This window comes from Chiloscyllium plagiosum, unplaced genomic scaffold (genome assembly GCF_037043375.1).
Source record: "Chiloscyllium plagiosum isolate Xiang-an unplaced genomic scaffold, Cpla_swu_hap1 HiC_scaffold_13, whole genome shotgun sequence".
NCBI classification, from domain to species: domain Eukaryota; kingdom Metazoa; phylum Chordata; class Chondrichthyes; order Orectolobiformes; family Hemiscylliidae; genus Chiloscyllium; species Chiloscyllium plagiosum.
Genome location: NW_028270151.1, coordinates 43,891,403 through 43,911,139, shown reverse-complemented (window position 1 = coordinate 43,911,139; position 19,737 = coordinate 43,891,403). Strand labels below are relative to the sequence as shown.

The following is a 19,737-nucleotide window of genomic DNA, read 5'->3' as shown; positions in this document are numbered from 1 at the left end:
AGCTCTGGGCACAGCCTTTGAATTCAAGGGGGTCAATTTAGAAATGAAATGAGGAGACATTTCTTCAGCCAGAGAGCGATGGGACTGTGGAATTCATTGTCACAGAGTGCAGTAGAGGCAGGGATGTTAAATGTCTTCAAGGCAGAGATTGATAAACTCTTGATCTTGCAAGAAATTAAGGGAGAGTACGGGTTTATGGAGTTGAAATGCCCATCAACCATGATTGGCTGGTAGAGTGGACTCAATGGCCTTACTTCCATTCCTATGTCTTATGGTCTTATCTCATGAAATACAGAGAGAACTAACAATTTGGATGCAGAACTGGCTCAAAGTAGAAGACAGAGGGTGGTGGGGAGGGTTGCTTTTCAGACTGGAGGCCTGTGACCAGTGGTGTGCCACAAGGATCACTGCTGGGTCCACTGCTTTTTGTCTTTGAGATAAATGATTTGAATGTGAACATAAGAGGTATAGTTAGCAAGTTTGCAGATGACTCCAAAATTGGTGGTGTAGTGGACAGTGATGAAGGTTACATCAGATAACAACGGGATCTTGATCAGATGGCCAATGGGCTGAGGAGTGGCAGATGGAAATGAGCTGCTGCATTTTGGAAAAGCAAATTAGAGCAGAACTTAGACACTTAATGGTAAGGTCCTAGGGAGTGTTGCTGAACAAAGAGACCTTGGAGTGCAAGTTCATAGTTCCTTGAAAGTAAAGTTGCAGGTTGATAGGATAGTGAAGAAGGCGTTTGGTATGCTTTCTTTTACTGGTTAGAGCATTGAGTACAGGAGTTGGGAGGTCATGTTGCAGCTGTACAGGACATGGGTTAGGCCACTTTTGGAATATTGCATGGAATTCTGGTCTCCTTCATATTGGAAGGATGTTATGTAAGGTGAAGGGTACGGAAAAGATTTACAAGGATGTTTTCAGGGTTGGAGGATTTGAGCTATAGGGAGAGGCTGAATAGGCTAGGGCTGTTTTCCCTGGAGTGTCAGAGGCTGAGGGACGACCTTATAGAGGTTTATAAAATCATGAGGGGCATGGATAAGATACATAGATAAGGTATTTTCCCTGGAGTGGGGGAGTCCAGAACGAGAGGGCATAGTTTTAGGGTGAGAGGGGAAAGATATAAAAGGGACCTAAGGGGCAACATTTTCACGCAGAGGGTAGTGTGTGTATGGAATGAGCTGCCAGAGGAAGTGGTGGAGACTAGTATGATTACAACATTTAAAAGGTATCTGCTATATGCATAGGAAGAGTTTAAAGGGGTATCGACCAAATGCTGACAAATGGGACTAGATTAGGTTCGAATATCTGGTCAGCATGGACAACTTGGACTGAAGGGACAGTTTCTGTGCTGTACATCTCTGTGACACCATGACTCTGTGGTTGATTATCCAACTCAATACCTATTCCCATAGCCATTGATCCATTTATCCCAAAGAACTGTAACTCATTCTTGAAAATATTCAATTTTTTGGCTTCTGTCACTTTTTCTGGCAGAGAATTCCACAGGCTTATTATGGCCTGGTTGAAATTTCTCCTCTACTGAGTCTTAAATAGCCTACCTCATTTCCTTAGACTGTTTCTTACCTGCCATTCAGAAAAAGACCCATTTATTCCTACTCTTTGTTTGCTGTCTGCCAACCAGTTCTCTATCCATGTCAGTGGCCTACCTCCAATTTCATTTCTTTTTTCTTCCTACTGGTTATTTGAACATATTGTTTAAACGTTATGTGATATGTTTTGGAAATATTGACTTGAAAAGCTATTTAACTGACTGCCTCAATCGGTTCTGTAATGATTTCTAAGGCATCATACTAGATAATTTTACAGGTTACATTGAAGAACTCTTCTTTTCCAGAAGTCTCTGATTGACTTGTATTCCGAAGTATTGGACATTCTGTCAGACTATGATTCCAACTATAACACCCAGGACCATCTCCCAAGGGTGAGCAAAAATTATCATTGTCTGTAATTGTTTAAGGAGTATCTTAAGACAAATGAAAGTTAAAAGGACAGTGCCTCTGACATGAGAAACTTAAGTTGATTTATGGATGATTTTTATGTCTGCTTTGCTTTTATTTGACACAGATTGTTTTCTTCTAGGTAGTTGTAGTTGGAGACCAAAGTGCTGGAAAGACCAGTGTTCTGGAAATGATTGCTCAAGCTAGGATATTTCCTCGAGGATCTGGTGAAATGATGACTCGTGCACCCGTTAAGGTCAGGAGATTAAACTTGTTAATGAAAATCTGTAGAATATGGGAGTAAGCATAAAAATGTGTGGTCTGAGCCAATGTTGCAACTGCATTGTCATTTTTAAAATTTATCCAGTTCTCAACTGACATGTCAAGATTTGATTTTGAACCATCTCAAATAGCCAAAAGTGAGTCATTTAATAAAAAGTAAGTTGCTTCTCCTTATTTGCTGATGCATAGTGCAATGGCATGTACAGGTACACAATCCGTTATCCAAAAAGCTCCGAAACCCAAAGTTTTTTTGTGAAGTTTTTTTCTCCATAACAAGGCTGTTTGGTGTGCAAACAGTTAACCCAACTCCACACCCACTCGACCCACATCACTCAGATGTGACATGGGGGCGTGGCCCAGCACTGGCAGGTGTCAATTCTGTCTCAGCGCTCATAGTCCACATAGGTGCGTCTGCTGTTCGGTAAGATATTTTTAATTTCACCGTTAAACTGACACTTATTCCGAAATCTGAAAAATTCCGAATTCCAAAAACCTGCTGGTGCTGAGGGTTTTGGATAAAGGATTGTGTACCTGTACTAAGTTTAATTGTCTTTGATATTGGCTTCAGTGTTCCTTTAAAATTTAGTTATTATGCACAACCATTTTTTTAAGGTATCACTGCATAGACGACAAAAATGCAAGCGACCATGCATGCATGAGTTCAGTAGACACAATGGTCAAAGCTATGAAGTAAAGGTGCAACATGGTCTTGTTGAATAAACTATGGTTATTTGCAATGTGGATTTTTTTTTAAAGTTACACTATATTTAAATTGAGATTAAGGGCTTTTGCCTGAAACGTCAATTTTCCTGCTCCTTGGATGCTGCCTGACTTGCTGTGCTTTTCCAGCACCACTCTAATCTTGACTCTGATCTCCAGCATCTGCAGTCTCACTTTCACCTACATTTAAGTTGAATCAGCTTCAAATTTTTGGTCAGTGTTACATATTTTATGACTTGTGTTTTTATGGTAATTAAATGCAAGAGATAGTGCTAAGAAAAGGGGCATTATATGAGAAGATAGAAATGAGCACTCAATTTGGTATATTTAGTTGCCTGATAAGGTAACTCAGCTAATTACTATGGATTAATCTCAGAAATCAAATGGTTGGAAGTTGACTGATGCTAATCTTAGTCCACATAGCAGTAATAGTTTTATAGTTGGCTCGTTAGTTAAGAATGAGGAAGATCATCAGTGCTTCCATTCCTGGTCACTATCCAACAATCTCTGCTAAATTGTGAATATTGGTAGAAGTCCTTTCATAATTACTCCCCACTGAGGATCTTTCAGGAAGAATTAACAGGTGATTGGGAGACCTGTAGCTGCTTGCTTCTTCCTTCTGTATGCACCACCAAGCAGACCACACCTTCTGTACGAAGGAAGTGAAGAAAATTATTCGGTCTGTAATTTGCTTTAATAACAGCTTTCACTTAGTGTTGTTAAATATAAGTCAGAATTACATTACTGACCTGGAAGTTGCTCTGTTATGACTGTGCTGCTGAAGGGCATCATACCTTCATTGAATTAATTTGGAAGGTAGTGTGTTAAGAGGCTGGTTGTGAATTGTTTGTCTTAATTACAGTATTCCCCCGTCAAGCAACTCACTTCAAAGTACTGCTTTGTACATTAATTAACTTTCTAGTGAAGTGCCTACTTTTTTACGAGGAAGAGCTCAGGAATATTGGAAAGCTTAAGATCAAACTAATTTCCACTTTTTGTTCTTGAATAAATATGTCTGCATAGTACTTTGTATTATTACAGGGTCCTAAGTATTCAAATTCAGAACCCTTTTTAGAAACTTGAATGAAGTAATTGTATAGCCCCTTGATAATTTTACCCTTTTATATTACTGAACCTTTGTTTTTTTTTTAAATTTTGAGATAACCACATACAGAAATTATATAAACCGAATAAATATAACTAAATGATGCCAAATTTCAGAGTGAAAAGATTTTATTTGTCACATGCAGCATTCTGCAGTTGAATAAATAGCCCGGCAAATATGGCAACCTAATTATTTTTCAGGACACTTACTTCAAAGTAAAAATTGTTAAGTGAATGTTGCAGCATTTGTTATATTTCTTTACATTTGTGTACTCTAATTTTTATTTCTTTACATTTGTGTACTCTAATTTTTATTTCTGCATAAATGATCCCAATTCATTACATAGTTTCTGCAAATTTTGATTTTTTTCAGGTAACATTGAGTGAAGGACCTCATCATGTGGCAGTGTTTAAAGACAGCTCACGAGAATTTGACCTGACCAAAGATGAGGATGTAAGTTCTTGCAGAATTTCTTTATTTTACTTAATTAAGATAATTTAGATTCTAAACGGGTTGTGTAATCACTTAACTTTCAGAGCTGGTGTTACTGAAAAAAGTTTTAAAAGCCAATCAAAATGCAAAATAGTGTAGATCATAGAAATACTTAAAAGGCCAGACAGCAGATTTAAAAAGTGAAACAAATTAACATTCCAGATGTGTCTAAACTTAACCTTTGACTATTCAATCATTGTTGGTGCAGCTCTAACAATTACTGCTCACCTCATCCTTGGATCTACATTTTAGAAGTTATTGAAGGATTCCTCCTTGGCCCATCCACCATCTTCCTTAGGAAGAGCAACACTCTTTTGTTACTGTACTGCAGTGTTAACACACTTTCTATACGAAAGATCTACATTAACATTCTTGGGCAGTACTGAGGGAGTGCTGAACAGTCAGAGGAATTTTTTTCAGATTAGGTTTGAAACTGTGGTCCCATCACCACCTTAGTGGGTGAACAGCAGAGAGTTAACCCTGGTGTTTTGCTGAATATTTACTCCTCCTATAGCATCATCAAAAAAATACTACCTGATCATATCACATTGCTTTTGGGAAGTGTGTGGAAATTGACTGCTGCATTTCCTTCATTGCAAAATTGCTACATGTCAAAAATATGTCATTGGATGTAAGGTCCTTTGAGATGTTCTTAGCTGGTGAAAGGTGCTGCACTTAGGTATCACTTGACAGTGTAGGTTTGGGCATGAAATGGGTTTTCACATGTCTCTTTTCCCTCTTCATTCACTTGCCTCTTTGTTGCAAGTTTCTCTGTCTTAATATCCATTTTTAATTTCATACACTTAAATATAGGTGAGATATAAACTACCAATATTTGCACGTGCACAATTTTTTTTCCATTTTTGGACTGACTCCACACTCCCCCCTCATCCCTGTAAATGTCTCAGACTACACCTGTTGCTTGACCCTGAACTGAGTTTCTCACTCTGTTTCATATCCTTTTTGCTTTTACATTCAGAACATTATCAGTGGCAGGAAGAGGTGGGTATTGCCATCTCATAGACCGTGACACCTTCCAGCTTAATTTCCCTAAAGTTCTCCCAGCTGGTGATTCACATTACATAATGTTCAGATTGACAGAACTTTCACTACTTAAATAACAATGTGTCAACCCTATCCTTAATAAACAAGATTGCCACAAGTTCCTCAACATTTACAATTTATTTAATTGTATTTATTTATTGTCACTGACCTAAAATCTCATTTTCACTGGAACTTTCTTCCAACCTTACAACGCTTTCCCTGAAATTCTGATTTCTCTTACTCTGACCTCTTGGTCATTTTTCACCTTTCACCCAACTGTTATCAACTGTGCCAGTTTTCTTGGCTGCATTCTGTGATATTCTCTTAAAATGCTTTGTTGCTTCACTTCTAACCCCACCTCCCATGTATTCTTTAGCTTCTGTATCATTCACTCATTCTTCCTGGTGCCAGTGGATATTTTTGTATGTTTAAAAAAAAATGACATAATTGCAAGTTATTGTTGTTTGTGCTGTTGTTACGACTGCCTCAACTACCACTTTTTGCACAGTACAAAATTGTTCATAGAAATCTCAGCTGCTGAAATCTGCCAGGGATCAACTGCTACTTAAGGGTATAATCTATCACATATTTGTGTCAGATATGTGTCTTGCCAGTTTCAGCCATGGGTGAATTTCTGAAGCAAATCCTGACATCTGAATTATAATTTGCTTATAGAGTTGTCTAGCTGGCATTTCATAATCTTAATTTTCTGAATGTAGGTGATTAGTTATGGTTTGACTCTCACCACAATTCTAGTTTGGATGTTGAGTTGTACTTACATTTCTGTTTATGCAGCTAGCAGCATTGCGCAATGAAATTGAAATAAGAATGAGAAATAGTTTAAAGGAAGGGCAAACTGTCAGTCCTGAGGTAAGAATGATTCTTTCTCATTATTTGCGTTAATAAAAAGTGTTCTGTTCAATACACAATTGAAATAAAATTTATTTTGTCTGCATGTTGAATGAAATATCACAGCAATGATTAAAGCTAGCCTAAAACCTCAGGCTTATGTTTTCAGAAATTGCTGTGGATTTGTATAGTATATCTTAAAATAATAAACTGTCAATTTGGTACTAAAGTTATTGCTTGCATTCACCTTTCGATAATTCATAGACCATCTCATTAAGTGTGAAGGGTCCCGGTCTGCAACGAATGGTACTAGTTGATCTTCCTGGCGTTATTAGTGTAAGTATCAGAAAACATTCTTTATTCTGTGAAGGAAATCTGATGCATCTCCTTGTTTCATGTTTTAAAATCGTCAGATTAACAGTACCTCTTTATTGTGAGCTAATTAAATCTCTGTGTTATAAAAATAATCATTATGAATACTTGTAATGACATTGGAAGCTAAATAAAGAAACAAGTATTTGCAACTTAAGGTTTGACAAGATTTTGCACTAATATGTTCCCATGTGATAATTTGCTGATTTGATAGCATGTGTACTTCCCATAGTGATTCAAATGCAGTACAACCTCGATCATCCGAACATCAATTATTCGAATTTCAGATTATCTCAAGGTCTCGTAAAAATGGCATGAGGCAACTCAGCATTCAGTTATCAGCTAAATGGCATTATTGCGTGCATTGCTGAACAACCGAGAAATGTTCAATAACCGGCACTCATACATTACCGCTTGTTTACGATAGATCACTTATCAGTTAAATGGCATTATGACGTGCAATCCTGGATAACCAAGAAATGTTTGGATAACTGCCACTCATAAATTACTGCTTGTCTACAATCAGATCGGTTGTTTGAACGATCAATTATCTGTACAAAATATTCCCTGCCTGTCTCGTTCGAATAATTAAAGTTCTACAGTATACAGTATACTACAGTAAAAATGGCTAATGCCGTTTTAACGGGATCTTGAGATTTTGTTCGGACAGTCCAAAATTCGGATGGGTAATTGAGGTTGTATTGTACATTCTTATAGGAAGAGCTGCTGTTATTTGAAAGTGATATCATGTACGATTGAAAGAATTTGAAAGAGTATTGGGTCTTGTGTTTTGTTGTCAGTGGTTCTACTTGCCTTTGTAGAAATGAGTCATGTTGTTCAATGAAAGATGACTGATTGTAATGTGAACACTGTAAACCTATTAATTGAATTTGTTCTTTGAAGATGTAAACTAGATGTTATCAACTAAATCTTTACTCTGTTAGGTAGAGCTTGAATGTTTTTAATAGGAGGATAGCAAGAATGTTTTCTATTCCATGGACTGAACTTTAAAGCTTTCTTCCCCTCTGTCAAAGACTGTGACATCGGGAATGGCTGCTGACACCAAGGATACAATTTTTAGCATAAGCAAGGCTTACATGCAGAATCCAAATGCTATTATCCTTTGCATCCAAGGTAAGGATTCAAAATTTACTAATGAAAATACATAGATGGTGAGAAACTGTCGCACAGAATGTTACTTCATATAGTTTTCTAATATGGATAAGATACTTATTTTGCATGTTTTTCATATTTTCTGTAATATAACATATAAAAGGAAAGCCTAATTTTCCATTTTATTTTTGGTACTTACATAAATTATAGATGTATGGACTAATGAAATTTGAGATTATGTTTGACGTGGTAAAAATTTGCATTTTTGTATACTTTATTGTGTAACTGTCATAAAGAAAAACACTGTGAGTATCTTCTACCAGCCAAAATTAATGCTTGCTTTCTGTGTTGTAATGTTGAGTGCTGTTCTTCAAATAGTGATCAGTGATCCATCTAAACAGGAAGGATTTACTGTTTCATCCAAAAGATGTGCCATTGCTGATGCAACATTTCCTCATTTTACTCGCATCTTTGAGTTGGATTAGAACTCTCAACATTTTGACACATTGGAACAAGTTCTACCCATGTAAACAAGTTGACAAGTACGAATTGCTACAGTCAGCAATTTAAGAGCGCCTCATCTTCTGCCTAGGAACCCTCCAACCACAAGGGATGAACTCAGATTTCTCCAGTTTCCTTATTTCCCCTCCCCCCACCTTGTCTCAGTCCTAACCCTCAAACTCAGCATCACCTTCCTAACCTGCAATCTTCTTCCTGACCTCTCCGCCCCCACCCCCACTCCAGCCTATCACCCTCACCTTAACCTCCTTCCGCCTATCGCATTTCCATGTCCCTCCTCCCTGCCTTTAATTTTAGCCTGCTTGGCACACTCTCCTCATTCCTGAAGAAGGGCTCATGCCCGAAACGTCGATTCTCCTGCTCCTTGGATGCTGCCTGACCTGCTGCGCTTTTCCAGCAACACATTTTCAGTTACCTTTCACTTCTGCCTTGGAAACTAATTTGACTTTAACAATTAACCCTGATTTGGACAAGTTGCTGCCTGGAATTTGATAGTTCTTGTCCTGTGGATGACATAAAATAGTACATGCAAAACCATAACTGTTTACAAATAATTAAAAATGAGATCTTGGGCAACACAGTTCATGAACTGGTTTAATATTAATTGTAAATGAACAAACATATTCGGAGGTTTTAATGAAGTGGACTGAATTCATTTAGAATGGATTCTGAAGCAAAATGAAAAAAAATTAATCTATTCATTTTCAGACTTTTTAACAATTGCGGTATTTGCCATAATTGCTATGGATTCTGTATTCAACTTTCAGATGGTTCTGTAGATGCTGAACGCAGCATTGTCACTGACCTGGTTAGCCAAATGGACCCACAAGGCAGAAGAACTATTTTTGTGTTGACTAAAGTGGATCTAGCAGAGAAAAACCTGGCTAGTCCCAGTAGGGTAAGGGCATTATAACATTGAATAGTTTTAAAATATGTTTGAATCTAACTTCTGTGGTATTTTAACATATTTAATGTTTTCTGTGTTCTGGATGTGTAGCTGAGTAACACATTATCTGAAGTTCGTTCATTCATTCATTCATTGATTGGTTTCAGTATTGTTAAATGTTAATTGTTTGTTTGTCTTTGTAGTCTGTTATTCTATAATTATTACAGTCATCCCATCACAGACGTGAATCAGTGAGATACACTGGGGTAAAAATAACATAAACAAAAGTAGTTTACTGAAATATATATAGCTTCTGATTTTTTTTTAAAAGCTGTTTTGTGCAATCACGAGAAACATGCATGCTGACAAGTGCCAGCCATGGTCACCTCCAATAAAATGGTCTAACCCCATCACTTGACATTTTGTGATAGTGATGTTGCAGAATCTTCTATCATCAATCTCCTGAACGTCAACATTGGACAGAAATTTAAATTAGAGCAGTTAAAAAAGTACTGTGGTGACAAGAGAGTGAGTGGTTCCCCCTCTAATTACTGAATTATTGAATTACTGACTAATTCCTGTCTACCACCAAGGCACAAGTTTGGTGCTTTGTTTAATACAGTTCCTGGTTAAATATAGTTTTAACAGTTTACATGCTGGACACTATCTGGGCAAGAGACAGCACCTAGTTGATCAGACCCAAGTCCACCATTTTAAACATTCACTTCATGTACAGCTGGTGCATCATGGCTGCAGTGTGTCCTATCTACATGATGGACTGCAGCAACACGACAAGGCTTCTTCAAATTCATGACCTCTACCACAAGAAAAAATTGTGCCTAGAAACTTTCACTTGTTGCAAGTTCCCCAAGAAGTCAGTCATCTGGCTTCGAACTATATTACTATTGCCTAATCATCACTTGGTTTAAAATTTTGGAAATCTCTCCCTGACACCAAGGCCTGAGTGCTTTTGATACATGGACTATAACAGTTCAAGGTGACAGCTGACTGCCACCTCTTCAAGGACGTTTAGGGATGGGCAATAAATGCTTTGCTTGCCACTGATGTCTAAATTTTATGAATTAGCTAAAAATGTAACCGTGATCAAGTACAGCATAAAAAATCCTTAGGTAATGAAGCAAAACTAAGATTTTCACAAATCAGATACACTCAGATTATTTAGGTGGAGTGACATGACCATGACTCTAAACCCTGCTGCTCATTGAATAAAACAAAGAAAAATAGAACAGTGTTGAGTGTCACCATAAGATGATATTCTGTAAGCAAATCACAATACAGATTTCACATAACTCCTGAATTTCAAATATATTTCAAAATGTGCTAGCCTAGTGGCATTTTTCCTAATTGTCCACTCCCCAAATGGTTAATTTCTACTTTAACTCTATGATTTATGCTGAATGTAATGCATTAACTCTTATGGAATATATGCAAACTGATTCTTTTAAGGCTTAGCTTGATGTTCATTTTATCTTTGGATTGTTTGAATTGCACAACTACAGATTCAGCAGATTGTGGAAGGCAAGTTGTTCCCAATGAAGGCTCTGGGTTACTTTGCAGTAGTTACTGGCAGAGGTGAGTAAGCGACATTAATGTTCCATTGCATCTTTTTAATAAGGCCCAAAAGTAAATACTTTGACATTTATGTAATTAAAGAAATCTTTGTTAGAAAAACAGACTGCTTAAACAATTATTTTAGTCCAGGAAAAGTAGTAAGTATTTAAAAGTTGTAGTAATTGTAGTGTCTAAAGTATAAATTTATCTTAAAATACCTCTGTATATTTTGTATTTTAAACAGGGAACACCAATGAAGGTATTGACTCCATAAAGGACTATGAAGGAGATTTCTTTCAGAATTCAAAATTATTGAAGTAAGCTGTTCAATTCCATAATTATGTTTGATGGTTTGGCTAACATAAGCTTAATTTTCACTTTGATAATGTGGGAACTTGGTGTTGCATAACTGAAAGTACAACAGGTAGTTACACAGAGAAAAATCCTCTTTAGTTTCATGTGTCAAAACTGTATCCCTACAACATCATTCAGTCTTTTAAGCAAGACTGTTGCCTTTTTTCTAATAAAGGCAATAAGGTTTAAGTGTGTTGAGCTCGCATATTGTTAAAATTTTGAAATTGTGTTCCATCATTATTTTTCATACACTGAAGTAAGTTTTTGGGCCTTAATAGCATGGTCCGTTCAACACTGCTAGTTACATTTGTTTCATAGGCAGAGCTTAAATTTCTGCCATCTTTGAATTCTGAATTCAGACTGTGATTAACTTTTATAAGATTTCAGTTAAAATCAAAATTAAACTTGAAATACTTGAGATTGATAGCTTCTGCATTTATACCAGTCTCAGTTACAGGAGCTCAAATGTAAATTTGTTCTTTAATTGATGAGGTATTCACTAATCTCTGATATGTTTTAATCTCTGATATAGGCAGTTTTTTGTGATTTTTTTTGAGATTTATCTAAAATAGAGGAGTTATATCTCAAGTATTATCTTTTGATACCTGGTCCTTATAAATTTACATTTTGAAATTTACTTTAACACAAGGGGGAGCTGTATCCCAATTTAATGATTACAGGTTGATTCATTTCTGATTTGAGTATTCAGATTAATGCCAAAGGTTTATTGTAGAGTCATAGAGTCATACAACACGGAAATAGATTCTTTGGTCCAACTCTTCCATGCCAACCAAATTTCCCAAACTAAACCAGTCCCACTTGCCTGCATTTGGACCATATCTATCTAAACCTTTTCCATTCATGTATCTGTCCAAATGTCTTTTAAATGTAATTATGCATGCAGCTACCACTTTCTCTGGTAGTTCATTCTACATATGAACCACCCTCTTGTGGAAAAGTTGCTCCTCGGGTCTTTTTTATATCTTTTACCTCTTGCCTTTAAAAATATGTCCCCGAGTTTTGAACTCCCCTACTGTAGGGTAAATTTCCCAAACTAAACCAGTCCCACTTGCTATTCACCTTATCTATGCCCCTTATTATTTTGAAAGTACGAAGTACAACATACAGTCACATAGAGAAAAATCCTCTTCAGTTTCATATGCCAAAAAAGCATCCCTACAACATCATTCAGTGTTTTAAGGAAGACCTCAACCTCCTACCTCCAGTGAAAAAATACTCCCAACCTATCAAGCCTCTAACTGTAACTCACACCCTCCAGTCCTGGCAAATCTTTTCTGAACCCTCTCCAATTTAATATTATCCTCCTGTAGCAGGGCATCCAGGACTGTACAGTACTCCACAGCTGGCCTCAACAACATTCTGTACAATCTCACCATGACGTCTCAACTTCTGTATTCAGTGGTCTGAGCAATGAATGCAAGTGCAAGCGCGCTAAAGGCCTTCTTAACCACTGTGTGTATCTGTGATGCAATTTTCAAAGAGCTATGTACCTAAAGCTCTTAGGTCTCTCTGTTCGATTAATCTACCCAGAGCCCTATCTTTAAGAGCATAAGTCCTGCCCTTGTTCACTTTATTAAAATGCAATACCTCACATTTAACCAAATTAAACTCCAGCTGCCACTCCTCAGCCCATTGGCCCAATTGATCAAGATTCCTTTGTGATCTTTGGTAACCTTCACTATCGACTATACCACCAATTTTTGTGTTATCCGCAAACGTACTAACCATGTTTCCTAAATTCTCATTCAAATTGTTTATATAAACAACAAAGAACACTGGACCCAGTAACAACCCCTGTGGAACACTGTTGATCACAGGCCTCCAGACTGAAAAACAATCCTCCACCATCATCATCTGCCTTCTACTGTCACGTGTGAATCTCTCCCCATCTCTGTAATATAATATCCTACAGTGTCGAAAGCACTCCTTATCTTTGTGTACTCCTCCAATCGCTACAACTGTCCCTGTCTTTGTAACATTGTCCTGCATCTTGAAACCTTCTGTTTGCTGAACCCTCTTCAGTCTCTGCAGTTCGTCTATTTCTGTTACCTTCCCGTGCTCTTAGAAATCTCCCTGTCTGTATGATCCCCTGTAGTCTCTGCAGCCCTCCTATCTCTAACCACCAAATGCTTCCACAACCCTCCCTACATCGTTTACCTCTTCCAGTCCTTCTCCATAAACATCTGCAGCCCCTAAAACCCACCCTTTCTGTGTTACCTCTTCCAGTCCGAACAACACCCCCAACCTATGGAGCCCCTTTAATCTTTCCTTGTTGGGTAATCCTTTGAAATCCTGGCAATTTCCTGATCTTAAAACCAACCCCAGTCTTTGTGACTCTCCGGTTCCTATAAGACTCACTTTCAATGCCAGGTCATCCAGTCTCTACATCCATCTGTAATCTCCTTATTCTTCTCCAATTCTTCGAACTTAATCTATTTAAATTTCACCCTGGCATTGTCCATTGCCTTACTATCTATGTAGCCTCCAGATTCTAGAAGCTGCCTTATATCTGTAAATGTTTTCAGTCACTACAACCTTCCACATCTCTGTTAGTATATACAATACTCTTCTCCATAGAACAGCCCCTGTCTGTGCCTCTCAGTCTGCCTGCTTCTCCCTATATCCATCCCTATCCCTATCTCCTACTGTCAAGCCAATTTTGTATCCAGTTGACAGGCTCTCCTGAATCCTATGTGATCTAACCTTACTAATTAGTTTACCATGCGGAACCTTGTTGCAAGCTTTACTAAAGTTCATGTAGACAATGTCTACTGCTGTGCCCTCATCAGTCTTTTTGCTTCCGTCCTCAAAAACTCAAAACAATTTTGTAAGGTACAATTTCCTGCATACAAAGTCATGTTGACTATTCCTAATTAGCCCCTGTCTCTCCAAATGCATGTAAATCCTCTTTCTCAGAATCACTTCCAATAATTTACCCAATATTGTGTCAGACTCACTGGTCTATAGTTCCCAGGATTTTTACAGTCTTTTTCATGTAAAGACATAACATTAGCCAATCTCCAGGTCCCTGGCATCTCACCCATGGCAATAGATGGTAGAAATATCTCTGCTAGGGGCTTCACAATATCTTCCTTAACTTCCCACAATGTCCTGGGATATACTTGATCAGGTCCCAGACATCTATCCATCTTTGGATTTTAAGCCCTCCAGCACCACCTTTATTGTAATATGGACTGTTTTCAAAACATTAATATTTATTTCTCAGAATTCCCTTGCCTCCATGTCTTTCTCCACTGTAAAAACTGATGCAAAATATTCATTTAGTGTCTCTCCCATCTCCTGTAGCTCCACACATTAAACAACCTCATTGATCTTTAAGAGGCCCTATTCTCCTCCGAGTTGCTCTTTTGCTTTTAATGTATTTATAGAATCTTGTTGGATTATCCTTAGCCTTACCTGCCAAGGCTATCTCCTATCCCAGTTTTGTCCTCCTGATTTCCTCTTAAGAATGCTCCTACACCCCTTATACTCTTCAAAAGATTCATCTGCCCCCTCTTTATTCTTGAAGAAAGTGAGGACTGCAGATGCTGGAGATCAGAGCTGAAAAATGCGTTGCTGGAAAAGTGCAGCAGGTCAGGCAGCATCCAAGGAGCAGGAGCATCGACATTTCGGGCATAAGCCTCTTCAGGGCTTATGCCCGAAATGTCAATTCTCCTGCTCCTTGGATGCTGCCTGACCTGCTGCGCTTTTCCAGCAACACATTTTTCAGCTCCTCTTTATTCTTGACAGGAGCCTCAATATCTCTATTCATCTATTATTCCCTACACTTAATCAGCCTTGCCCTTCACTCTAACAGGAACGTAAAGGCTCTGAACTCTCGTTATCTCACTGTTAGAAGCCTCCTACTTGCCGCTTGTCCCTTTACCTGTGAACAGACTGTCCCAATCAACTTTTCAAAGTTCCTGTCTCATACTGTCAAAATTTGCTTTACTCCGATAAAGAATTTTAACTTCAATACAAGGCCTATCCTTTTTCATAACTATTTTAATGCTAATAGAATTACGATCACTGACCCCAAGGTGTTCTCCCACTAAACTTCAGTCACTTGCCCTGCTTTATTCTTCATTAGAAGTTTGAGTTTTGTTCCTTCTCCAGTCGATACATCTACATATTGATAAAGAAAATTTTCCTGAACACACAAAATTCCTCACCATCCAAGCCTTAACATGATTACAGTCCCAGTCTTGATTTAAGTTATTTATTGTAGTTTTAATTTATGATTTAGGAAGAAAAGTTTTCTTTGATAGAGGTGGAGAGAAACATGATCAAATTGAAAACTGAAGACCTACAAACAGAAATCCTGGAGAAATTGTTTCTCTCAGGCTTCTTCAAAAGTTCAACCAAAAGATCAATTGATCCTTAAGGGAATTTGGAGCCTATGCCTCTCCTTTCCTTGCATTTTGAAGATAAAATTAAACCATCAATATGATTCTCTGTAGAGACAGAGCGAAAGCTAACTATTACAAACTCCATTAATTCTTCCTAATGTAATTTAAGGTTGTATAATTGAGATGAGGCCACAGCTCGCTGATTTTTTTCAAGTATACAGCTGATGCTTCCATGAATTTGGATCCTTATTGCACTATGTCAGGCAACACTGCTCATTTTTACCACTAAAAGTTGTTTTAAAACTTTTGCATACATTGGCATCTGTTCTCTCAGCAAGCATAATTGTTACATAAATGTGTGCTTTACTTTCTTCTGTTTTAGACATTCTTGTTGTCCTCGTACAAAATATGTTTAGGCTGTATCTTTCCATTTCTCTCTTGACATTGGAATTGCGCCATCCAGTCTTGTTTAACATTTAGTCTTATACCTTTGAGTTGTCAGCCATGGTGATATGATTAGATTAGATTACATTACAGTGTAGAAACAGGCCCTTCGGCCCAACAAGTCCACACCGACCCGCCGAAGCGAAACCCACCCATACCCCTACATTTACCCCTTACCTAACACTACGGGCAATTTAGCATGGCCAATTCACCTGACCCTGCACATCTTTTGGACTGTGGGAGGAAACCGGAGCACCCGGAGGAAACCCACGCAGACACGGGGAGAACGTGCAAACTCCACACAGTCAGTCGCCTGAGGCGGGAATTGAACCCGGGTCTCAGGCGCTGTGAGGCAGCAGTGCTAACCACTGTGCCACCGTGCCGCCCACATATGATTAGGGAAAAGAATACATGAAGTGGTTTGCTGCTGCGTTTCTCATGTGCTTGAAGCAAACATAAGAGAAACTCCTCTTCCTGAAAGATCCTCTGACCATAAGGATAATTACTTGGTGGTCACTTGAAGATCTGAAGTGGTACTAAATTGATTACATCTTCATAATAAAGTAAAAATACTGTGTGCTGAAAATTTGTGACCAATATAGAGAGTGCTAGAGAAACTCTGATCTGGCAGCATCTTTGGAGAGAGAAACAGAGTAAATCTTTCAAGTCTGATTTGATTCTTCAGAAATGAAAGGTTTTGGAAAATAGATTATTTTTTATTCTTTTAACAGAGGCAGAAGAGGAGTAAAAGGGCAGTTGGTATAGTTACCATAGTCCCAGAGGACCATAATGTGTTCTGTTACTAGATAGAAGGGACTGGTGATAGTTTAACCTGAGGGTTACCATGGCTCAGTTGAGTGGCGATGTAGAGAAGGAAGGATCTTCACGGTGTCTTAGTCAGTACAGGAATTAAACCCATACTTTTGGCATCATTCTGCCATCTAGCCAACTGAGCTAAATGGCCATCATGGTAGAAATGGTACAGAGGCCCAGTTCAAGAAACAAAGCGGTTAGTATTAGAGAAATAAATAAATGTGAGAAAGGTTTAAATAAAGGTGTGACAGGGAGAGAATTGGGAAGTTACCAAGGCGCACGTGACATAGGAGTGGGGGAGACAGAATGTCAGAAAGATGGATAACAGTCATGATGCAGTAATTTTGAAATTATTGAATTTAATATTGAGTATTTAAAATGCTTAAGAGGAAAATCAGTTGTTCCTTGAGCTTGCATTATGTATTGTTGAAACGTTACCGCATACCTGCATTTGGTTTCGCTAATGTAAAGGAAACTGCATTGTGAGCAGGAAATGCAGAAGATATGATTGAAAAAAGTACAAGTGTAATGCTTCAGATGTGTTTGAGGACAACAGTGAGGAGGGACAGGGGATGAATGGGCAGATTTTAAATCTACCTTTGCATAAGATGGTGTCGTAGAGGAACAAGGAAGTTTTGGATTGTGGAAGGAGTGGACCACGGTGTTAGGGAGGGAATGGCTCCTTTGGAATGCTGACAGGGGACGGGAAGATGGGTCTGCTGAAGGTGGAAAAGACAAAGGATGATCTTTTAAATGCAGAGACTAACGGGATGGTGGAAAGTTAGGACAAGTGATACCCTGTCATTATCCTGGGAAGGAAGGGAAGGGATGGATCAGGGTCCACGGCTGAGGGTCCTGTCAAATGAGGCCATGTTGAAAGCAGACCGGTGGAAGGTGGCATCGTCAGAACAGGTGCAATGGTGACAGAAACTGGGAGAATGCAATGGAAGCAGGATGTGAGGAGATGTAGTTAAGCTAACTGTGGAAGTCAGTGGATATTAGTGGACAGCCTATCCTCAGAAATGACAACTTTGAAGTAAAGGAAGGGAAGCAGCAAGGAGGGGACATGAAAAGTCCTTAGTTGGTAGGATTAGGGAAAACCCTAAGGCTTTCTATAGGTATGTCAGGAGTAAAAGAATGACGAGGGTAGGAATAGGTCCAGTCAAGGATAGTAGTGGGAAGTTGCGTGTGGAGGCTGAAGAGATTGGGGAGACACTGAATGAATACTTTTCGTCAATATTCACTCAGGAACACGACATTGTTGCTGATGTGAATACTGAGTCACAATTAATTAGAATGGACGGCTTTGAAGTATGTAGGGAAGAGGTGTTGAAAATTCTGGAAAGGGTGAAAATAGATAAGTCCCCTGGGCCTGATGGCATTTATCCTAGGATTCTCTGGGAAGCAAGGGAGGAGATTGCAGAGCCATTGGCCTTGATTTTTATGTCCTCGTTGTCTACAGGAATAGTGCCAGAAGACTGGAGGATAGCAAATGTGGTTCCCTTGTTCAAGAAGGGGAGTAGGGATAACCCTAGTAACTATAGGCTGGTGAGTCTCACTTCTGTTGTGGGCAAAGTCTTAGAGAGAATTGTAAGGGATAGGATTTATGAACATATGGATAGGAATAATGTGATCAAGGGTAGTCAGCATGGTTTTGTGAAGGGCAGATCGTGCCTCACAAACCTTATTGAATTCTTTGAGAAGGTGACTAAGGAGGTGGACGAGGGTAAAGCGGTAGATGTGGTGTATATGGATTTTAGTAAGGCATTTGAGAAGGTTCCCCATGGTAGGCTACTGCAAAAAATACGGAGGTATGGCATTGAGGGTGAGTTGGAGGTTTGGATTAGGAATTGACTGGCTGGAAGAAGACAGAGGGTAGTAGTTGATGGTAAAGATTCATCTTGGAGTGCAGTTACTAGCGGTGTTCCGCAAGGATCTGTTTTGGGACCATTGCTGTTTGTCATTTTTATAAATGACCTGGAGGAGGGGCTAGAAGGTTGGGTGAGCAAGTTTGCGGATGATACGAAAGTCGGTGGAGTTGTTGACAGTGAGGAAGGATGTGTCAGGTTACAGCGGGATACAAGTAAGTTGCAGAGCTGGGCAGAAAGGTCGCAAATGGAGTTCAATGCAGGTAACTGTGAGGTGATTCACTTTGGTAAGAGTAACAAAAAGATGGGGTACTGGGCTAATGGTCGGATACTTGGTAGTGTGGATGAGCAGAGGGATCTTGGTGTCCATGTACACAGATCTCTGAAAGTTGCCACCCAGGTAAATAGTGCGGTGAAGAAGGCATATGGCATACTGGCTTTTATTGGTAGAGGAATTGAGTTCCGGAGCCCTGAGGTCATGTTGCAGTTGTATAAGACTCTGGTGCGGCCGCATCTGGAGTATTGTGTGCAGTTTTGGTCGCCATACTATAGGAAGGATGTGGAGGCACTGGAACGGGTGCAGAGGAGGTTTACCAGGATGTTGCCTGGTATGGTAGAAAGATCGTATGAGGAAAGGCTGAGGCACTTGGGCCTGTTTTCATTGGAGAAAAGAAGGTTTAGGGGTGACTTGATAGAGGTGTACAAGATGATTAGGGGTTTAGATAGGGTTGACCATGAGAACCTTTTTCCACGTATGGAGTCAGCTATTATGAGGGGGCATAGCTTTAAATTAAGGGGTGGTAGGTATAGGACAGATGTTAGGGGTAGATTCTTTACTCAGCGAGTCGTGAGTTCATGGAATGCCCTGCCAGTAGCAGTGGTGGACTCTCCCTCTTTATGGGCATTTAAACGGGCATTGGATAGGCATATGGAGGATAGTGGGCTAGTGTAGGTTAGGTGGGCTTGGATC

The 19,737-nt window shown here is 38.9% G+C and overlaps 1 protein-coding gene across 7 annotated transcripts in view; it reads left to right on the top strand.

The window, feature by feature from the left end:
- Positions 1–19,737, top strand: part of opa1 (OPA1 mitochondrial dynamin like GTPase) — a 160,610-nt gene that overhangs the window by 49,997 nt on the left and 90,876 nt on the right. For all 7 annotated transcript variants that reach the window (XM_043702260.2, XM_043702259.2, XM_043702258.2 and 4 more), the window contains 9 exons: positions 1,862–1,948; positions 2,107–2,220; positions 4,444–4,524; positions 6,403–6,477; positions 6,721–6,792; positions 7,863–7,962; positions 9,228–9,358; positions 10,867–10,939; positions 11,163–11,235. In XM_043702260.2, the coding sequence (XP_043558195.2) occupies positions 1,862–1,948; positions 2,107–2,220; positions 4,444–4,524; positions 6,403–6,477; positions 6,721–6,792; positions 7,863–7,962; positions 9,228–9,358; positions 10,867–10,939; positions 11,163–11,235 (806 nt within the window). The remainder of the gene's footprint in view (positions 1–1,861; positions 1,949–2,106; positions 2,221–4,443; positions 4,525–6,402; positions 6,478–6,720; positions 6,793–7,862; positions 7,963–9,227; positions 9,359–10,866; positions 10,940–11,162; positions 11,236–19,737) is intronic.